General features: G+C 36.5%; 1 protein-coding gene across 20 annotated transcripts in view; it reads left to right on the plus strand.

The window, feature by feature from the left end:
- The window catches only part of NAV3 (neuron navigator 3), a 776,877-nt gene that overhangs the window by 637,481 nt on the left and 115,745 nt on the right, over positions 1 to 23,651 (plus strand). For all 20 annotated transcript variants that reach the window (XM_070254197.1, XM_070254199.1, XM_070254205.1 and 17 more), the window contains one exon: positions 7,059 to 7,178. In XM_070254197.1, the coding sequence (XP_070110298.1) occupies positions 7,059 to 7,178 (120 nt within the window). The remainder of the gene's footprint in view (positions 1 to 7,058; positions 7,179 to 23,651) is intronic.

Consider the following 23,651-nt stretch of genomic DNA (forward strand, 5'->3'; position numbering starts at 1 on the left):
GTGACTAGACATGGTGAGCGGGCAATGTGGCTGGTCCCAGCTCAGGTGTGTTTGGGAAGATGGAGGATGGAAGACATGCAGGATGTGTACGCCTTCGTTGTCACCAGTGTACATAGTGTGTCGTTGTTGGCATCTGTGGAGCTGCCTGATGTCTCAGCCTAGAATTAAAAAGTCGAAAGACTAGAGGGCTGGCGACATCCCCGGGTAATTTTAATTTGATACGATTTCCTTTAAGTAAGAAAAAAAGGCATGGAGATGTCTGTGCTACAGCTCATGAAAAAACTGTCACAAAGTTAGCTTTCTGTTCCCAATTTTTAAAAGTATGTTTTAGTGATTAAAGGGACAAAGGCTCAAAAGACAGAGTAATGAATTAAGATGTTTAATATAGGAATTTTTTCTCATGTAACCACAAGGAATGTCATGAAGTAAATGGGAACGGAGTTTCATTTTTTCATGTACTTTAGGGAGAACTCAGAAAATTAATCAACATTCTGAGAATTCAAAATTTCTTGAAGCATGCAAAGGCTTATCTCTTTCTTCTCTCTTTAAAATTAGTTTAAACACTTGGGGCTGTGAATCTGCCAGTAATTAGGAATTAGTCCGAGGAGGGCCTCTTACTTATAATAAGTCTCTTTGAAAAAGTCTCCATTTATGAAGCAGAAAAGAAACACTGTAAAATTAGGGGGAAGTTACATATTTTAATTGGATGGAAATTAAAGTTAGCTGCAGGTGTCACAGTGATAAACAGTTGGGCCAAAATATAGCCTAAAACTCTACTTTAAGTGACATGACCCAAACACAAGGTGATTCAGTTCTGAGGAATGAAATTTTAAAAAGCGGTGGTGGATATTTTAATCCTGCTTCTCTTCACTCCTGACTTAATTCTCCTTTCACAAACTTTGTGATGACTGAAGTATCCACAACATTGGAAAGGGCAGGGTTGTCTGAGTTGGGTTAAAAGGATCTGCACAGAAACCACAGATTTCTAATCTTAACGCTTCTACTTATTTCATATTCAAGCTATGAGAGTTATTTTTAGTGAGTAGAAATTCTAATGGAAAAATAACTCATAATACTAGCCAATACATATAGCACTCACTATGTGCTAGGCAATGTTCTATGCCTCTTACATACATGAACTCACTTATATCTCACCATAACTACAAAGAGTAAGTATATCGTTACTATCTCCATTTTGCAGATGAAGCCTCTGAGGCATAGATAATTTTAGTGACTTGCCTGAGTCCACACAGCTCGTAAGTAGCAATGCTGGTCTTGAACCTAAGCAGTTTGGCTCCAGGCTGCACCTTTAACCATCGTGACATACTGACCCTGTGAGATTGTCCACACGTCTCTCTGTGCACATTTCTCTCCGAGAAGTTGATTTTTTACAAGCACACGTAACAGAGCTTCACCGGGACCATTCACTGTTAGTGGTTTTCTTAGCTAGCACCTTTGATCTAGGGGCCAATTCTTAGTATTATCTAGGCTCGTTTAAAGGAAGATGCTAAACTGGAGTTCCTTTGAAGTTAAAAAAAAAACACATTTTAGATGCCCTGTGTTTTCATGTCTTTAAAAAATAGCTAATTTTCACACACAGTGGCCAATAGGAGATGTTGAATGTAAAGACATAGAATTCTAGGAAGATATGGTGGAAGCAGAGGTTTTGAATCTTCCCAAATCTCCACAAAAACAGACAAAGCAACTAGATAGGAAAGCCAAAAAAATGATCATTATTTACACAAAAAAGATGGTGACAAGGTATCATCTCAAACCTCAAGTATAAGCAACTGGGGACAATCAGCTAAGAGTCGAAGGACCAGCCTGGAATCAGTATCTGTAGAAGAAGAAACAGGGTAGCAGTGGTGCATCTGATAACACTGAGAACAGAAGAGCCCCAGAATAGGCCAGCGAAACTGACTGGGACTGGTCTGAAGACAGCAGCTGAAGCTGGGATGGCTTTTGACACTTGACCAGCCAGGGAGAGTAAGCACCCGAGGTGGTGACTGAAGGGAATGGAGCCATCCAGGCCCCATGCATTCATTAGACTGTCCAGGCACAGCTCCCTTCCAGGACAGGACCCCACAGTGAGGGAAACTTCATGGAGTAGAGGCAAATTGAACAGCATGTGGCAATAAAGATGAAGGTAGAGAAGTTCCAGGTAAAAGTGGGAGATGGGGTCATAGTCCACAATCTCAAGAAACTAATTATCACATTCTTAAACACGAAACAAAAATGACAGAAGCAGTTACTGTGTGAAGTTAGAAAGGCATCTAAATCAAGTTTCTTTGTATTCAGAAAAATTAATTTCACGTAAAAATAAGCAAGAGAAAAGTGTCAGGATAAAACCCCATATAAGCCACAAACATATGTAATACATATAACTAATAAAGGATTAGAATCAATGAGGAAAGAAAAAATAAATTAAAAAACCACCCCCAAAGCCAGAGAATCCAATGGAAAAATGAGCAAAAGACATTAAACAGACTTTTTTTTTGGCTGAGGAGGATTCGCCCTGAGCTAACTCCCACTGCCAATCTTCCTCTTTTTTGTGTGTGTGAACCACTGCAACAGCATGGCCACTGACAGACAAGTGTAGTTCTGTGCCTGGGAACTGAACACAAGCCACCAAAGCCGAGTGTGCCAAACTTAACCACTAGGCCACCAGGGCTGGACCCATTAAACAGACATTTTGCAGACAAAACTTAAGTGGCCTATAACAAAGCAGAAATATTGCCAACGTGCTTGGTAATCTGCAACTTGTAAATTAAAACAAAAATGAGAATTCTCATCTGTAGACAAGTAGGAGTTTATTCTGAAACTATTTTGAAAACTATCTGGCATTGACTAGTAAGGTTGGATGTGTGTGTGTATCTCTTGTGACCTTCCTGGATATAGACCTTAGATAAGCTCTTGCCTGTGAGCGCAAGCATTCGTGGTAATGTTGTTTGTAAGCAAAAAGACTAAAAAAAGCTCAGATATCCTTAACAGTCAAGTGTATTAATGAACTGTAGTGCATTTGTAAAATGGAGCTATGCAACTGTAAAATGAATAACAGCAATATACATCAAGATAGATGACTTACAAAAATGTAATTTTGAGCGGAGGAAAAACGTCACAAAAGAATACATATAGTGTGATTCAATTTATATAAAATCCAAAGCCATGAGGTGCTAAACAATATACTTTTAGGGATACAGGCCCATGTTGTAAAACCATAGAGAAAAGTAAGGGAATACTTCACACATAATACAGGACGGTGGATGTCTCTGGAAGGAAGGTTTGGGGACGTGATTGGGAGGAGCCTTTAGTGACACTGAAGAAACTGGAAATGTTCTATTTCTGAAGCCAGGCAGTGGGCACATGAAAGTTGCTATTTCTTTTATTATTATTTAATATGCACTTTACACTTTATACACTACATAAATATGATATATTTTACCATAAAGCTTTTTTAAAAAAGCATCAAGTTTCTATAATGGTAGAGTTGTATATCTTTATGTGGATTAAGGAAATAGGGTTGAACAACATAAAAAATAAGAGTTTTTACAATTTTTTCCTATTTCAGTGAGTAGACAGAGCATAGTGATGCAAATTCACAGATCTGAACAGACTCCATTTTATAATAGTAGGGGATAGAGAGTGACAAGAAGAAGTCATGTGTGTAAATTGTTGATCTGGTCGCAGTGTGTTTCTCCGTGACTATCTTAGCATACACAAAAGGAGCCGGAGCTTCTGCAGGAAAGTGATATATGGTCAGTTTTTGCGGTATTTGAGGTTCTTGTGGGAAATCCATGTGTCTACGTGTAGAAAGGGGTTTGATGCCATGTTCTAGAGCAGGTGGAAGAGTGTGGCCTGGAAATAATTTGGAAAAAAGACATCTAAAGAAAATATACCATAAGTATGCAGTGTTTGTTTACATAGAAAGAAGACGGGTAGCAGTAGAAGGGAGGAAGAAATGGGAATTCTTTGTGAGACTATTGTTTTTTATGTATATCATTTGATAGCTTACAGAATTTTAATAGGGCAGAAATTCTTCTAAGACCTTCATGGTTTGAGAGATTTTAGTTTTCGTCAACAACCTTCACAAGCGTCCTTTGCAACTTTTTGTTTTTAACAATCTTCCTTAAGACTAATACCTCTTCTTCAACTCGTCTTGACTGATAGTGTTGAAGTTTATTTATAACACTATTAGCAAGTTTTTTTACATTATTCTTTTGAAATCATCCCGTAATGTTTGTAGCTCCCAGATCGTAGCATAATTTTCCTAGAGGAATTATAAAATTCATCTTCTGTAAGATTGTTAAGTCCTTCAGAAAGAATGAAAAGAAAGAATAATTACCAAGAAAATATTTAAATCAAGATTTTATCTTACTTACGTGATGCCTGTATGTTATTTTTCAGTTAACAAATTCATGGTTCTATTAAGAAAATACTCAACCAATGTCCAAACGAGAGAGTGTCTGTAAACAGAGGAATTATACACTTGAAATTTTTGTGGTCCAATTAATACCTCTTGTAAACCTACTTGATATTACCTGGAAGATTGAGGAGCCAAAGAAAAATGAATACCCTTTGAAAAACTTCCTGAAAAAAGTTTTCTTAATTCATTGAAGTTTTAAACGTGTGGGTTTTTTCTTTTTCCTTTTGAAAATTAGTTTTCAAGGCAGTTAACCTTCACCTATAGAACTTACTTTTCTGCAAGTATTGAATAGTTAAAAGGTTATGTTTTAACAGAAGTGATCCTCCGTCTTAATTCTTGTTTACATGTGTCAACATTATGGGTAAGTTGCTGAGGTCTGTTATGATGGTTCCTTCCTACGATGTGGAAACCTTTTAAATTCAACTGAACAAACATTTAATATATTTGTTGATACCAAACTATATACAAAACACTTTGCTAAACATTTTTGGAGACTCACAGATGAGTAAGACAGACCAATGAGATGTATAATGTGAAATATAGACATTGTTATTACTTCCTCCAGAGGTTAAGTTTAGGATTAAGCATGTTGATAGTTTTTTAAAAAAGGAGTATCCTATTTATCTGGAGAGAAGATTTCTATCCCCCTGAACCTTTTAAAACACAATTTCAAAGGGAGAATGAATGAGAAAAATGTTTGCTACTAAACACTTTTATTTTACAGGAATTCCATATACTATGCACAAAGAAAAGAGGCAATAAAAACATTTAGAAATTGTCTGAAAACTAGGTTGAAAATAGGATAAGAAATTGGAAGTAAGAATAAACACGGGAACACTGACAACACCAAGATGTGGCAGCTGACAAATTAAAAAGTATGAAGGATAAATATCCTTTCATTCTTTACTTGTCCCATTTGGTATCACTGTACACAGAATTGATGCTCGTAATCATGAATTAGTTATCAAAAAAGTTAAATTATATTGAATATTCCCTATTTAAAGGAGTATGTCAGTGTTCAACACATTTTAGAGCCAAAGTCCTCTTTTTACTTTTTAATTTTGATGGGATTAAATTCTTTGGTTATCAAGAATATTAACCATATAGGATACTTTATAAGGATAACATAGTGTGACTTAGTGTTATTGTTTTATATATAAAACTTCATATATTTCCGTTTCAAAGTATGCGGGAGAGACATTGTAGATAACAAGTAGTACTATTTTTAAGGTTCTGATATTAAGAGCTTTTTATGTTTCTCCTTTAATTATCCTAGAATTCATCTGCAGTAGGTTTTATTCCTATTTTCAGAGGAAGAAATTGAGGCACATTTCAAGAAACTAGTTCAAGGTTCTTCAACTAGTAAGGACAGAATTTACTAATCATGTAGGTAATTAGCCAACTTCATAATCTTAGTTTTAACTATTTGGTCAATCTTCAATTAAATATGGTTGTGATTAAATTTTTTTATTCCAAAAAATGAAATTAACTTGAATTTGCTTAAGTATATTGTAGACCTGATTATAAAGAAGTTGATGTATCTCCTAGAACCCAAGGGCAAGTTGTGAAGCTGAAACCATGTGGCCAAATGTCTCTGCTTCTTTTTTGTACCTCTGCGTCATTGTTTTTACTTTGCTGACCAGCTTTTTCTGTGGTGCTTTACGTCTTATGAAGACTGATATTCACACCTCCTGAATTTTAATTACCATTAACTCTATCCACATAGAAAGACTGATGAGTTGTCTCTTAATCCCAGTTCTCAAGAAAGAAAACGGATAAGCCCAGCATAGAGTAGGAGATTAGGCACCCTAGTTTAATCCTTCATAGCCACGGAAGCAAGATTACCTAATAGTAACATGGCTATGAGGGTTACCAGCCCTGTGTAATGGTGGTGGTCCTGTGATGGCACAGAGGTGGATCTCAGAGACAGGAAGTGGGGTGGACAGTGCTGTCCTTCAGCTTAGACAGCAATGCATGGTGGTGAGGATCATGGTTTCTGGAACAAACTTTCTAGATTCATTTCTCAGTTCTGCCTTTACTGGTTCAGAGATCTTGTATAAATACTTAACCTTTTCATACTTATTTTCTTCATCTCTAACATGGAAATAATAATGTTATGTGTAAACTACTTAGAAGAGTTTCTGACAACATATTAAGTATCTAATACATCTTGGTTATTATTTTATGATAGTGGCCGATTGTAGCATAAATTTTGCTCATCAAATAAATTGATCTAATTTTCACTTTGGTAATGTTTCATTACTCCAATGACCTTCAATGCTTCAAAAGTGGTATTTATAAAATAAAATTATCTTGCTCATGAAATTTTCTTGCTCTTATTTTGGTGCGTTATATTATCGACACATCTGTTCTGTATTGATAATATTGATAACAAAAGTGGGGGGAAAGGAAACTTTTATAATACTCTAGTTACTTGTAACAAGGAAGATTGATTCCCTAGTAAACTTGAAACGATATTCTAATACTTCCTGGTGAGTAGAATGTTTTTACAGAAAAATTATAATAAAGCATATTTGCATAATTATTGAAAATTTTGAACAGTTTGTTTATTAAGTTAAATTATACTGATGAGGTTATTTAATTTTCTGTTGATTAATCAGACATTTACTTTCAGGTACATGACAGATGGAGGGCTCAACCTGTATACGAGAAGTCTGAACCGAATACCAGACACAGCGTCTTCCAGGGATGCCATCCAGAGAGGGGTTCATGATGTGACAGTGGATGCAGACAGGTAATGCAATCAGCATGCATGATGGTGAAGAGTGCATAAAGTAATTTCATAAATGAGATCCTAGGAGCTTTACAGTGTAAATCAAAGGACTTTCTATTTCAATATAATAATTATTTTGGAACATTTAAAAAATTGTCGGTTTTACTTACAAGACGTTTTTTAGGTTTGTATACTGAAAAATATTGTGTTGCTGGTGAGAATATTTAAAAATTTTCAGGCTACGTGGTAGCAACTTTTAATATCTGTAAAAGGAAAATTATAAGCATAATCTTATATTCTTGACTTGAAAAAAACCCTGGCTGATAAATTTCTTTTAATTCAGATACCCTCAGATTTACCTGAAGGCTAATGATGTAAAGATTAAAACATATTTCAAATTATCAGGTACATTAACCTTGATGTTTTTCTTGAGGGTGTTGTTGAAAACATACAGCTCTTGCTTTAGGCTAATTTCTTTTCATCCTTGTCTCAGATTGCTTAAGAGGGTGTGTCCGTGTGTGTTTTCCATATACTAGTTATTTTGCTGGAAATTGCTTTGCCAGTTTTATCAGAATCATCACTGTTTGAGAATATTGTCTTTGTAAAATAATGTCGTAAGACATATTTCTGACCTCATTTTGCCCCCTCTTCACTCCAAATTTTGAGTAGGAAGGGATTGCCCATTTTCAGAATACTATGTATCAATATGTAGAGTGGTTCTTTAATTCAGTATTTATGAAGAGGACAAAAGGTTAAGACTTAATGCTTCCGCATTCTGAAATAAGGACAGTGTACCAATCATTGTACATTTTAGTACAGCCAACTCCAAAGGCTAGACAGTGAATTCTGATGTCACTCTTCAGTTTCTCTTCACTCAAATGCTATTGATATCTTAACTCACATTGGCTAGAGGAACAGATTTGGCTCTCCTCCTGTATGTATCCTGGTCTCCTAATCTGTATATCAAATGTGTGTGAGTGTGTGTGTGTGAAGCATGTTACAAAAGGCTTATGAAAAATTTTGCTTCCCCCTCCAAACTCCTTTTCAGCTATTTTCCGGCCCTGACTCCTTCGCTAACTTCAACCACCCTGAACTTCCTTCTGCCTTTGAGTTGACACTTCCTTTGCCTGGAATGTCCTCTTCTATATTCATTGCATTATTGCCTCCATCACAACATTTTTATTTCAGCTTAACGTTACCTTCTCAAAGAAGTGTTTCCAGAGCAGCTAAGATACATTTATTTTCCAATCGTTTTCTTGCTTGTTACCTTATATTATTTTCTTCAATGTACACATCACTCTTTGAATATATCATAATTATTTGTTTACATGTTGATTTTCTATCTCTGCCATTATCATGTAAGCCCATGAATGCAGACTTTTTGTCATATTCATTATATGTTGAGCCTTGAGCAAATGCTTGTGGAGTGAATGAACAAAGGAATGAATATAGACTGTATATTCATATAGGCTACATATTCATGTAAGTTAGCAGTAGGGTCCAATTTGGTGGAGAGGCAAGTGAGGCCAGGAAAGAGCCACGGTATTGCAAGGGTGTTATGAAAGTAAGGGAGTGAGTTATGTGGGAAAATAGGAAGTAGTGATTATAAGGGAGGAAATCCAAAGTGTGGACCACATTTTGAAACTAATGACCTACACATTGTTAGCTGAGAGTGGAAAACAGTAAAGAAGGGAAAATGTGTTGGTCTTTGGGAAATGAGGTTATGATGGCAGAACCTAAGAATTGACACAAGGGTGACTTTAGTTTGGAGACAATTGGGATAACCAGTTATTTTTGTTCCTTTAAGGCTCCAGATTGGGGCCTGGCTAAGAAACCTCAGACCAACAGAAAGACCCAGATATGCGTCTAATGACTTGGGACCTGTGAAAGCAGTGGGTCTTAGAGTGCGGTACCTGGACCGGCAGCATCAGCATCACTTGGGAACTTGTTAGGAATGCAAATTCTCAACTGCATCCAAGACTTACTGAATCAGAAACTCTGGGTGTGGGCCCAGCCATCTTAGCTTTAACCAGTCCTCCAAGTGGTTCTTATGTACACCAAAGTTCACCAACCACTATCTAAAAATTAACAAGTAGTTGCCAGGCCTATAAAAACATAAACACTTAACATGACACTTAAACATAAAACATGACATTTTAAAGTCCTTAATACTTTAAGTTATATAAAAAGTTTTTGAAAGAATTATAATTTAAGGAATGCAAAAGACCACTTTGCTCACTTGGCTAAATGAAGCAGCAGTAAGGTCATAGTGAAAATCCTACTATCAGCAGAGACAGGAGTTACTATTTTATTAAAGATAGGTCTGAAGTTCCTTTAAAATTTTATATTCAGGAAGTGATTCCAGGTGTATCTATTGTCCTAAAATACATAGTCTTAAATATTACAGTTGTGTAAGTCCTGTTGTTTTAAAATACCTCCTTATACAGGATGTTGTTGCATAAAATTTTCTTCTGATATCCGTTCCAAATAGAATAGATAAGAAGGGCGATAAGGTAATACCTATTTCTTTAGTTCTGCTCAACAAAGGTACTGAGAAGTCCTGTAGTTCAAAGTAAAACCTGCTTAACTCTATTTAATTCAGTGCTGCTTAAGCTTTTTTCATCACTGATAGCCCCACTTTTTTTTCTATAATGGTAATTAATTTGTTCCTATAATATTTTTTAAAATACTGATTTAGCCTAATGCCCTCATTTGGTGGATATAGTAGTAAAAGGACTTGGATCTTTTACCTCTTATACATCCAGTTTCCCAGCTACGTTAGTCAAGGTCTTTTAAATAATATAAAACATGTTAGTGATGGGTTCATTTTAGTAAATTGGTAAATGATAAAGCTTGTGGTAATTCACAAGAAAGCTTAAAAGAAAAGCTTAAAAGCCAAAGAAACAATGTTTGATTAATTTTTCATATTTCTTAGATATTCTTTCTAAAAGTTCTATCTGTGAAAATCTATTTACGTAATGACAAAGTAGCCAGCTGGCTGGAAGAAGAGTGGACCTGAATTGTTTGTGTTGATATAGTGAAGGTAATAGATTCCCCTTTGGTCAACCTCTGGTTTAGATGTGATGGGCAATAGAGAATAGTGGACCTCGTCTTCCCAGCAGGTTGAGATGGCCCCAAAGAAAGAGGAGGGCCTTCAACAGCCAATAGTGTATTTGAAGTGTTTTATTATTCAAAGGTATTGCAGTTCCTTTACTTTCCATATCAATCCAACACCAACCCCATCTCCTTTTTAAGCTAAGTGAAGATTACAGAATGGGACTAATCCTTGTGGACATGTTGGAGACTCTCTGGGAACTTCACAAATAAATTCATAACAGACAGTTAACATGTGTGGGCTTTATCCATTTTGCTCTGGTTATAATGATTGTCAATCCTAATTCACATGCACTTATACACTTGGGTTGTGCTATATTTAAAAGGTAATTTTGGGGGAAGTTGGAGAATGGTTGTTGTTTTGGGCTTTATTAACTCCTATTACTATTCTTACACTGTCTATGCTAGCATTAACAAATATTTGATTAATAAATATATAATTACTCCTAAATGCCTAACATCATAAAGCACCTTGGGTAAAAATAGAATGAAATATTCAGGGTGAAAGGTTCTGAGTTTAATGGTGAGAGAGAATAATGTAAACAAAAAAATAAAGTGACAATAAAATTGACCAAGTCGTAATAGATGTGTATGCAAAGTACCTTAGAAGCACTAAAGGGAAGTAATTATTTCTACCTGGGAGTGTAAAACTTCAACAAGCAATGTGATTTAAACAGGGCCATAAAGAAAACACAAGACTCTTTGACATATGACCTGGGAGAAATCAGAAGGAACGCGGGAGTGAGAACGTAGAGGCATAGAAGAGTTTGGTTTAAGGAGATGTTAAAGACAAGAGGTGGACAATAGTTAAAGCCATAAAAACAGGTTTCATAAGGAACTATTGCAATAGAGGAAAAGAGACCGCAGTGTAGAACTGGGCTTGATTCTGAATACAGCAAGGACAAGCGGGGATTTACAGCCAACAAGCAGAATGTGGGGGTCAGTAGATGGAACAGTACTGAGGGGAGATATCAAGGTAGGCAGATTCTTGCTAAACTGACTCAACAAGATTCTAGCTGAAGGTAAGCCAGGTGATCAGGTACAAGAGTAGAGGATGAGAAATTTAACCAGATATCAAAGGTAATCAGATATCAAGGGTGGGCGATTCTCTCTGAACTGACCTAGCAGGACTTTTACTAAAACTGGGCTATGCAGGCCCAGCAGGGACCAAGGTCAAAGCTTAGAAGAGAAAAGTCATGAGAGGACCCTGGCTAAAGTTTGGTTAAGGAAAGAGTCTTTGTCAGAACCACTAATAATGTGATTTTGCTGGTGCACTGGGTACGTGGACAGGGATGGCAAGAGACAAAGGATCTGGAGGACCATTCTAGAGTGTTTGGACCTGCAGTGATAGGGAGGTATTTTACTAATTTTAATTACTTTCTTTTTTTAGTTTCAAAGCAAGAACACATGTTATAATCATAGCATTTTAGAAAGAACTCTCTCACAGCAAATATTTAAGACGGATGATGCAAAGACAGGTAGACTGCTTAGGAAGTGACTGTAAGAGTCCAGGTGAAAGGAGATGTGCACCTGACTGAAGAACAGAGTGGGGACACCATTTCTAGAGGAAGCTGGGCTTGGTTTGTGTGTCTTACTCTGGTCGGGCTGCCATAACAGAATACCACAAACTAGATGGTTTAAGCAATAGACATTTGTTTTCTCATAGTTCTGGAGGCTACGCATCTATGATTACAGTGCTGGAAAATTCATTTTCTGGTGAGGCCTCTCTTCCTGGCTTGTAGATGGCCACCTTCTCACTCTGTGCTCACGTGGTCTTTCCTCTGTGCTCCCTCATAGCGAAAGAGAGAGATCTCTCATGTCTATTCCTCTTTGTATAAGGACACAAGTTGTATTGGAATAGGGCCACATTTTTATGACCTAATTTAGCCTTGATTACCTCCATAAGTGCCCTATCTCCAATACAGACACTTTGGAGGTTAGAGATTCAACATATGAATTTGCAGGGGGACACAATGCAGTTCATAACACTGTGTAAGTCTCAGGTGGTTTTGTCCTTGGAGGTTGAGACATTATATAAGTACTGGATTAAAGTAGTGAGTCTATGTAGTATGCACACCATAAGCTCAAATCCTACAGGGATCAGGAAGATCACGTGAAATGAATGAAGCAGAAAGGACATGGTAAACATGACCACTCCAGAGGGGGCAGCCATCCTTAGCTCTAGAGTTTTCTGCCTGTGGAAATGCACAGACATGGAAGGAGGGCCAAGGAATTGATTGTTCAAATGAAGTCAAGAGTCTAGACTTTTGTAAGAAATGTCCCAATTTTTAATTATTGGTAACTGTCTTAACAGATCTATGAGATCAATAGGTAGTTAAAGATATAAATCTTCTTCAATGGCAGATAATCTAGGAAATTACAGAGAAGCTTATACACAGCAAGAGATGATGAACATTCTCACATTACGGTCATGTGAACTTCCTAGATCCTTAAAGTTTCCCACAGAGATATGCTGGTGCTGTCACCTGCATACAGGATGAGAATGCCATCAGTCATGAGCTGGCCCACCAGGTGCAAATAACTGTGGCAAAACTATATGAGCACATTTCCATGTTTTTAATGCAAAACAGGACAAATCTAAGGGATGCCATGGCATCCCTCAGTGGAGCTGGCCTCAGGCCTGCCTGAGGTCTATTAGGGCAGTAACCAGTTAATGTTCTTTAAACCATGATGTGATTCAGCACCACGCAGGCTAAGAGCACATTTGTATCTGTGATGTGGAGTGAGAAAACAAGCCTGGAGAATTATTCCTTGACAATCAGATAGTGAGCAAAGGAAGAGTAGGCTTTGAAGAGACAGAGAAATCAGCTCTAATATGAAGCTGAGGAACAAATAGGGTTAACTGATATTTTTGAAATGGAGAAAAGAAAGAATAGATGACAGTGTCAGATTCCATGGACGAGTGAAGTTAGGTGAAGGTTTATGTCAAAAAATAAAATAAAATAATATGAAGTTTACCATTTAGAGGTAGCGGTCTCCTGGATGACCAAGACATCTATAAGTTATAGCCTGAGTTACTAAAGTAGAGTGGTCATGGACATCAAAACTCACTTATATAGATGATTTATCCAGGTGGCCATTAAATCAATATGATGACACAATGAGTCTCAAAGGAGAGGAAGACAAAGATCCAGGTACCAAATTCTTTATTGAATATGGACAAAAATTACACAAATTCTGGTAACAAGGATTCCTTTTCCAGGTCCATTCTGGATTGTCTATTACATTGTTATCTAAGTTATATTCCTAAATATAGTGATTGTTGATTTCAGTTATAAAGTAATTACTTTAACCATTTATGTTTTTAAACTGATTTTGCATGTTTGATCATGATTTTTTGAAAATATAAAAGCATAATACATCATAGAAATTACGATTTTTTTATTGTACTGACAGATTGATTTGATTCGTGATACTGCAATCCAGGTACTGAAATCACAGTTGAGGAAACAGTTTGCAAAGGGCATTAAGGGATTCTCATGATTTTACATACCTCCAAGGTTTTCGGTCATTAGAACTGTTAACATATTAAGAGAAGCCTAGGTCCAAACATGTAGTCATACTGAATCCCTTGTCTGGTACAGGGTAACTTTTCCTCCACCCTCTTAGGTTTGGTGGTTGGGAGCATGCAAATTACACTGACAAAAGACAGATCTTTCAAGAGAAAAGACAAATTTTTATTCACATACATATGTGTGCAGGCATTCACAGAAAATGTGACTCAAGGAGGCAGTTAAAATTTGGGGCACCATCTTAATAGGGGAAGAGGAGTGGGAGCAGGGCACTCATGGGAAAACAAATGACTTTTCGGAGAGATAAATGGGCCCTTAAAAGAAGAGATGGGAAATCTGATAGCTTTGTGACAATGTCTGTTTAGGTGATTTCTTATCCCTACTTCTCAATCTTCTCTGATTGCAGAGCCCCCAAGGGGGGATTTATGACAGATGAATTCTTTTGGGATTCTCTGCTTTTAGGCAAATAAGGAAAGTGCAGAAAAAAAAATGCAGCTTGTCACAGTGGTATATTTTGGATCCCTTCACTCTAAATCTACAGTTGTTATCAATGTGCAGAAAATTACACTGCCTCTACAAAGGGAGTCACGACAGAGTCTCATAAAATCAGGTGAGACGTCATTTCTAAGGGTAAGAGGCTTTTGATATTTCTCTGACTTCTCCAAATAGGAGAAGTGAAGGCAACAGAGATTTCTCCTAAGCCACCAAGCAAATATCACCAGGGGTCAGATTCATGATGCTTGTCACTAGTCTGTGTACGCTCTAATAATTCATTCTATTCTGTGTTGATTTGTTCCAGCATAATCACAGAATCAGTATTAAGTATTTCCTTCATTAGCTTACTGGCTAATTTTAATAATAATTAAAAACAAACATAAAAAAATTAATAGACTGAGATGCAAATAGATAAGTAAATATAATTATTTCATAATCAAATGGTCTGTCTTTTTGCCCTCATTTCTTTACTTTAAGTAGAGTTACCAATGCAAAACGGTGGGGAAGTAGAAAACGTTTTATTTGCTTTCTCAGCTTCCCCCTGGCACCTGCTCACCATCACAGGCTTATGAACTGGTGCTGAACTTTTCTCCTTTATCCCAATTCTCAGAATTCACTGACCTCGTTGTGAAGAACTGCGTAAGCCTCCAATGCTTTTAAGTAATACCCCTCATAGAATTAATCCACAGTCTACATGTATATTGAGAATCTACTCTCTGCCAAGCGCTGTGCTCAGTCCTGTGGACCTTGTCCTCAAAAGTCTGGCATTGGAAGGGCGCTAAAACAGAGAGGATTAAAGCCTAGAAAGCCATTGAGATTCAAGGTAATTGGACAATACAGGTAACCCAAGTTGTAGATATTTTCGGTTGGGATAACTTTTAACATCTTTCAAAACGTACATACAAGTGGCTCTAAGCTTTACCACCTCTTTGTAAGACTGTGCCTGACATTAAACTTGACCAAAGCTAAATGTTACCATTATAGAATCAATCTCCCAATACAAGAGATGTCCCCGGTGCTTTTATTATGCAATATTTTTGCTTTATCTCCCTCCAAAACAATTTACTAATGAATCTTATGAAGATGGTGATGATGATGATGAAGAGAAGTCAAGATTGTTATAATAAAAATAGCTATAGTAGCTATCAGTATTGAGGATCTAGAGTGTATAGCCAACAAGCTGTATTACTTAAGTGCATTATTTTATTTTATCTTTACAACAGCCCTGTGAGGTGGGTTTATTACTGCCATTTTGTAAGTAAGACAAAGAGTTCTTGGGTCAAGTAGCGTCCCTACAGACGCTTTGTTGATAAATGGTAATGGCAGGATTTGAATTCACTTTCTATGCTCTTAATATTATTCATAACATTATTGCTTTAGATAGGGTTTTTATTATGCCTGCATGATATTTTCTGATTTTGTAAATTATTTCATTTTTCCATTTTGGTCTAAACATATCCGTAAAATATGAACAAATCTTTTTTATTCGGCTTCATAAATGTTGGTAAGTTCCTTCAGTATGTAATCATATTCTACTTCTACTGCAGAATGTAGATAAATCTAAAAACACAATTAACAGAACAATACTTTACACGTGTTAGAGCTTTTAAAAGCTGGCTAGTTTGTTAATACCAGTAAAGCAATTTAGCTGTGTTTTGTTCTTTTATATAAACTTATCATAGTCTTGAAATCTATTCTCTGTTGTAATATCTATTTCCAACAGACTCAAGAAAATAACAGAAAAATGGGAAAGGGAGAAATATGTTCAATTCATATACAGAAAATACTGAAAGAGTACTCAAACGAAGGGAAAAGCAGTCCGGGCCTTTTATGTTACATGATTTTTTTTCCACAAAGAACAATAAAACATAAGAGATTGTGTCATCTAATGTAACTGTTTAATTTGATTTAAGAAGTTGCATCTATACATGAAACAGTTGTTTTTTTCCCTGCAAGAACTGGAGGTGAATTTTTTTTTTTAAATAGGCTAACTAATGAGGTGAGACACTCAACTTGGGATCATTAAGTTGAGGGCTTCTGGCAGGCAGCTGAGCAATTCTACATCTTCCTCACTCCAGCTGTATAGAGCGGGTGGTATGGACTTATTTATCAGAGTCGTCTGTGCTCCGTTTATATTCTGTTTTCTTGCTTGACTTAATTTGTATTTGAAATGGTTAACATTATTTGCAATGAGCTGGATTTTTTAAAGCATTAACAGAGCTTCCATATGTTTTTTCAGATAAGTTGCAAATGAAAGTGTTTTCATTACAAACGAGTGTTATTTTCTGAATTAAAGTTATTTTGTTATTATAAAGCTTTTCTCTGATTATTGAGGAAAATTCACAGAATAAATAAAAGTATAAAGAAGAGTCTAACAGTAATCCATAATTCTCCCATCCCCCGAAAACCACGAATATTGCTTTGATGTATTTCCTCCCAGGCTTGCTCACCCTCTCTATTTACACAATTTGGATTATGCCATCTAAACAATATATTATCCTGCTTTCTTCACTTAACTTATATTGTGAACACTACTACATAGTATTAAATATTATTTTTTCATTTAATTTTTTATTGAGGTAACATTGCTTTATAATGTAATATAAATTTCAGGTGTACATCATTGTATTTCAATTTCTGTATAGACTACATCATGTTCACCACCCAAAGTCTAATTGCCATCTGTCACTGTACACATGCGACATTTTACCCTTTTCATCCTTCTCCCACGCCCCTTTCCTTGTGGTACTCACCAATCTATTCTGTGCGTCTATGTGTTTGTTTGTTGTTGTTGTTGTTATCTTCCACATATGAGTGAAATCATACGGTTTTTGACTTTCTCCATCTGACTTATTTCACATAGCATAGGACTCTCAAGGTCCATCCATGTCACAAATGGCAAGATTTCATCATTTTATGGTTGAGGAGTACTCCATTCTATATATGTACTACATCTTCTTTATCCATTCATCCATTGGTAGGCATTTAGGTTGTTTCCAAATCTTGGCTGTTGTGAATAAAGCCACAGCGAACATAGGGGTGCATATATCTTTTTGAATTAGTGTTTTCATGTTCTTCAGATAAATACCCAGAAGTGAAAAAGCTGGATCATATGGCATTCTAGTCTAATTTTTTGAGCAATTGCCATACTATTTTCCATAGCTATGGCACCAGTTTACTTATTTTAAAACATGACTTTTAATGATTGCATGTTATTCTATCATATGGAATAAATTCTATCTTAAGAGTTTGTGTAATCAACCATTAAATTAAGACATCCATCAAATTTGTGATTTTATTGGCAAAGTCATTAGCAGAATCTTACCTGATCTGGTTGTATATCTATACCATGTATGTTTTTCTAAAAAATAGAATTTTCAAGTTATTAGATGAGGACACCTCTCATAAATGCATGTGCATGTTTATATACCCATGTGTATGTATGTACATATGTACATTTGGAATTTTATTTTTTCATACTAATCTCATTCCTTAAGATTAAGTTTTATTTTTTATTTTAGATTTTTTAAGTATGTATTTAGTGTTTTGTAGACTGTTAGGATTCGTGAGTTTGTAGTAATTTTAAAATATTTTGTCAGTCAGGTTTTCCTGCTGACAAGATAGATGTAAACACTATTGACTGACACTATGCTTCTTCTTCATGCCAACTACCTATCGAGAGGTGCCTTGTTTCTTACAGAAGATGACACTATCATTTGTTTCTCTACTGATACATTCTATTCTGATCCTAGACAGTTTATAGAAGCCACGTCCACTTGACATCTGAAATATTTAGTAGGTAAAACTGAAAATAATTATAATAATAGTTTCCTTATTGAGTGCTTAGAAGACAAGAAAACCCACCAAAAAAAAAAACCAAATAAAGACATAGAAGATTTTAACCACACAATAGGAAACATGAACTAGTTGACATGTATAGAACACCAAAGCCACAGATGACAGAAATCACATTCTTTTCAAGTACACATTGAATATTTACAAAAAGATGATTTGTTGGACCATGAAATAAGTCCCAACAAATTTCACAGAACTAAAATCCTGTGGAGTATGTTCTTGGACTACAGTGCAATTGAGGTAGAAATCATTAACAAAAAAGATAATTAGACACTCACTGTAAGTTAGGAAATTAGGAAATACAGTTCCAAATAACTTTGGGTAAAAGAAGAAATCACAATGGAAGTTAGAAAATATTTTGAACTGAGTGATAAGGATAGCACTGCATATTAAAATTTGTGAGATGCAGCTAAAAATCATACTTACAGGGAAATTTATAGTCTTAAATACAAAATTTTTTTTTATTTCTTCCTTATCTCTATCTTGATTCTGTTCTTTTTTTTTTTTTATTAATGTTATGATAGATTACAACCTTGTGAGATTTCAGTTGTACATTTTTGTTAGTCATGTTGTGGGTACACCACTTCCCCCTTTGTGCCCTCCCCCCACCCCCCCTTTTCCCTGGTAACCACCGATCAGATCTCCTTATCAATATACTAACTTCCACCTATGAGTGGAGTCATATAGAGTTCGTCTTTCTCTGACTGGCTTATTTTGCTTAACATAATACAAATTTTAAGACCCAAAACAAGAAAGGCTGAAAATCAATGAGCGAAGCTTCCAAAAATTTAAGAATTTTCCAGTTCAGAAAACAGCAGTCAATTAAACATGAAGAAAACATACATAAAAGCAGAAACCAATGGGATGGTTTCTAAGTACTTTACATGTATTAGCTAATTTAATCATCATAACCCTCTTCTTTACTTGGTGCTATAATTATCACCTTTTGCAAATGAGGCATCTACCACAAAAAGGAACTGAATAACTTGCTCCAGGTCACACCATTTGTAAATGTTGGAGCCGGGTTTAAACTCAGGTGAAGTAAAACAAATAAGTGGATTTAAAAAATGACATTAATGATATATTTAAAAAAAATTTTTGAAGTCTTTCCCAGCTTCCGTTTTGACTAAGTAATTTGATTGTTCCCTGACCTCCTTCTCTAAGCCGGTTTGATTGGCTAGTGGCTAGAACAAGTTGATCACAGTACAAAAAACCATAGAAATGCTGTTCAAATTCCAATAAATTACTAAATTTTTAGAATATGTTGATGCAGTTGATTTTATAGCAGAGACATTTTAATATATAACTATAAACCAGCTCCACTGCACATGAAACTCTCCAAGTATGTTAGTGAAAAGAATTTTTTAAATATATAAAACCACAAGGGCCAGAGTAGATAAGGCAGCAATAGCAAGAAAGCTGTGAAAGTGGCAAGACAGAGGGAGAAAGGCCACAATTTAGCAGCCCCACGAAAGCACTGAGCACCCCACGGGTGAAGTCAAGAAGCAAAGCAGTTCACACCACAAGAACCCCAAAAGCTTGGGAGTTTTAAGATTGGTTACCTTGAGATGAAGGGATGAATGTGAAGTAAAAGCAGGAGGAATTGATCAAAAGGTTTTAAAAAGCACTCAGACCTCCAGAGATCCCTACCCCAATCTATGAATAACTGGGCAACCATACCTTTTCTATCTTAGTAAAGACTGGAGATTATTCTTTGTGGAGAGAAAAAGAAATGGAATCTGGATGGGGCATAAGGTACAGTTGAGGGCTGACCACAGGATAATTAAATGAAGTTTACATAATGCTAAACATGAAGATTCCCAGCTTTTCCCCCTATTTGGATCCTCTAATCCTGGCAACCAGGTGAGTCCATCTAATTGGAACCATCATTTATCCTCTACGTACTTTCCCCGTATATCTGCCGTGTGCTTACTGATTACAAGTCTATAAATCACTTTAAGTCATAAGCAGTATGCATTTGGAGAAAATATAGTATTATGAGATAGAATTTAGCAGAATTGGTTATTTAAAGGGGGTTTGGAGTTTAGATTCCTGACTTCTGATCCCAGCTAAGCAATGGCTGTTTGTGTGACTCTGGAAAGTTATATAACTCTCTTAGCATCCTTTTTATACTTGCAAAAATGAATAAACTATTAGTAACAACTAGTTACAATATTGGGCCTCTTTTGATTGTAAATGACAGAAAACAATATTAAAACTGGCTTAAGTAAAAAAGGTATGTATCGTTCCCATACCTGAGAAGTCCATAGGTAGCTCTGGATTCGGATGTGGCTGCGTGTAACAGTATCTGGTTCCCTTTATCTCCCGGCTCAGCTGTGGTATTTTGCATGAGTAGGCTTGATTCTCCTCTCATTACTACAGCTCACCCAGTCCTGTGTAATTCAAGGTTCAAGTTCAGTGTGGGAGAAGCAAGCTTCTGCAAAGTTCCTAAGAGACACTAGATTGGACAGGGGAAGGCACATTCTGGAATCAATCACCATGGTCAAAAGAGCATCTTAACTGCCTGAGTCCTTACTTACATCTTAGCACGCTTAATCTATAATTGCCATTGCACCCTCTTTCTACTCCCTCTCTTCTTCTGTTCCAAATCTGGGCATCCGGGCTTCTGGCTCACAGCTTTCCCTCATCTTTTCCTTGCCTGACCTCACAGATTATGCTTTGAAAATATTGAACTATTTATTGCCTCCCCGCCCAGCTAATGTTTCATGCCTTTGCTTAGACCCGGAATCCAATACTCAACCTAGAATACCTGTTCTGTCTTCCTTCATAATTCTTACTCATTCTCTTAGAATGAGTGGTCTTCAGGTGTGCTCTCCTCTGTGAACTTGCCTTAAAACCTTAGTAGGCTCAGTGTCTCCTGTCTCTGCACTAGATGTACATCAGTCTGATAATTTACCGTGTTATTTTGAAAACTCTATGTGCCTTGTCATAGGAAGCCTATGAAATATCCAAGGATAGGCACTGTGTCCTATTCATCCCAGTACCCCCAGTTTCAAATGTACTTCCTGTCAAAAATATACATCTCTTGTCCTGAAACCCCATTTCATCTTGTGCATCCTTGTATTAGATAATGTTCTCCACGCTGGATCGAAAGTGTTTTCCGTGTCTTGTCTATCTGACTTTATATTCTTACCATCCAGCACAGGACCTGGTACACTGGACCTGGTACAACTCATGTCTGTTTAAATGAATCAACATGTAAATGTAGTGCTTTCCATAGGTAGAAAAAGAAGCATGTCGATAAGGGTGTTAACATTTAAAGGCATTATGGAAGAGAATTTATGATGTGTGTGTGCACTTATTTCAAAACCATACCATCCAGAATATTGCTACGTGCTTCCTTTTTTTACTGAGATATACTTGACAAATAAGAGTGTGTAAGTTTGACATACAGTATGCTAATTTGATATACTATTTGCTTCTGTTTGCTTATGAAATTCAAGGCTTTCTAACTAGTGATCTTTTAAAAATATTTTGACCAAGTCACTCAAACCAGAAATTTAAATAGCAAAGTATAATACTAGGATATCTGATGGCAATTTTATTCAGAAATTCTGCTTTAAGTATGTTTTGATTGCATCTAAAATAGCACAGAACTCCTCTCCAAGTTTAGGAAATTTATGGGGTAAAACTATAGACTTCTAAAATTTGGTGTATATGTAATTTATATTTCTGAAAAAGCTACAATTTTATGTGTATAGACTTTTCTATATTTTTAAGTTTTATCACATTCTTCATTTTTTTACGTCTTGGTACTAATTCTTTGAAGTTGAAAAAGTTGTTAAAAGCTGTATTCTATAAAAGCCCTGTGTAAAAATATGAAAACTGAACTTTCAATAATTAAATGATGAAGTTGGAACTGAGCTCACCTGGATTCTTATCTAGACCGGTGGTCAGCAAACTTTTTCTGGATAGGGTCAGATAGCAAGTATTTTAGGCTTTGTGGGGTAATAGGCAAAATCAAGAAATTGTGTACACACTTAGATAACAAAAGGGAAAAAATTGCTGCAAAGGTTTTCAACTATTTAAAAATGTAGAGCCCACAGGGTCTACAATTTGGCCTTAGTCTGCAGCCACAGTTTGCTGATTCCAGGCCATTCTTCAGCCTGACGTTTTTTCTCTTATTAGTTTGGTGGTGCTGCCATAACAAGGTACCACACGTTGAGTGGCTTAAATGATAGAAAATTATTGTCTCCCAGATCTGGAGGCTAGAAGTAGGATATCCCCTGTTGGCAGTTTTGATGCCTTCTGAGGACTGTGAGGGAAGAACCTGTTCTAGGCCTCTCTCTTTGATCTGTAGATGTCTTTTTTTCTCTCTGCCTTCACATTGTCTTCTCTGTGTGTGTCTGTGTCCAAATTTCTCCTTTCTATAAGGATATCAATCATATTGGATTAGCACACACCCTAATGACCTCATTTTAACTTAATTTACCTCTATAAAGACCCTATCTCGGGGGCCGGCCCAGTGGCGCAGTGGTTAAGTTCGTGTGTTCTGCTCTGGCGGCCCAGGGTTCGCCGGTTTGGATCCCAGGTGCAGATGTGGCACCGCTTGTCAAGCCATGCTGTGGTAGGCGTCCCGCATATAAAGTAGAGGAAGATGGGCACAGATGTTAGCTCAGGGCCAGTCTTCCCCAGCAAAAAGAGGAGGATTGACAGCAGATGTTAGCTCAGGGCTAATCTTCCTCAAAAAACAAAACACCCTATCTCCAAATAAGGTCACATTCTGAGGTGCTGGGAGTTAGGACTCCGACATATGAGTTTTGGTGGGAGGGACACAGTTCGGCCATAGCAATCTCATTCTCTTTGTACTGTATCAAAATCTTTTTTTTTTTTTTTTAAAACATTGGCACCTGAGCTAACATCTCTTGCCAATCTTCTTTTTTTTTCTTCTTCTTCTCCCCAAAGCCCCCCAGTACATGATTGTATATTTCTAGTTGTAGGTCCTTCTGGCTCTGCTGTGTGGGATGCTGCCTCAGCATGGCCTGACGAGTGGTCCTAGGTCTGCGCCCAGGATGCCAACCCACAGAGCTCTGGGCTGCCAAAGCAGAGCACAGGACCTTAACCCTTCAGCCATGGGGTCGACCCCTCAAACTCAATTTCTATTAGGAGGTAAAGTAAAGAGTATGATAGTTGTAACTCACTCTTTCTGTCCTTCTAAATTTAAAGCCATATCTTCTCTCTTAACAGCCCTGCAGCAAGATAATAAATAGAACAGAACCGAGAAAGTGAAATGATGACCCTATGAGACTTGCTGCCTCAACCCTAAAAAACACCCAGAAAAAAATGTGGAATAGTATCAATCGTCTTAATACTTAACCATTTTAGCAAGTGGACAACAATATTTAGAAAAATCAGATTATAGGAAAAATTATTAATTTTGATCATATTTCTAGCAAATATTCTTCAGGTTAAAAGTCTTAACCCTGTAATTCCCTAAATATATCAAGAGTAAGACTCACACAAATCACACCCTCCT

Source organism: Equus caballus, chromosome 28, assembly GCF_041296265.1.
Source record: "Equus caballus isolate H_3958 breed thoroughbred chromosome 28, TB-T2T, whole genome shotgun sequence".
Lineage (NCBI taxonomy): Eukaryota > Metazoa > Chordata > Mammalia > Perissodactyla > Equidae > Equus > Equus caballus.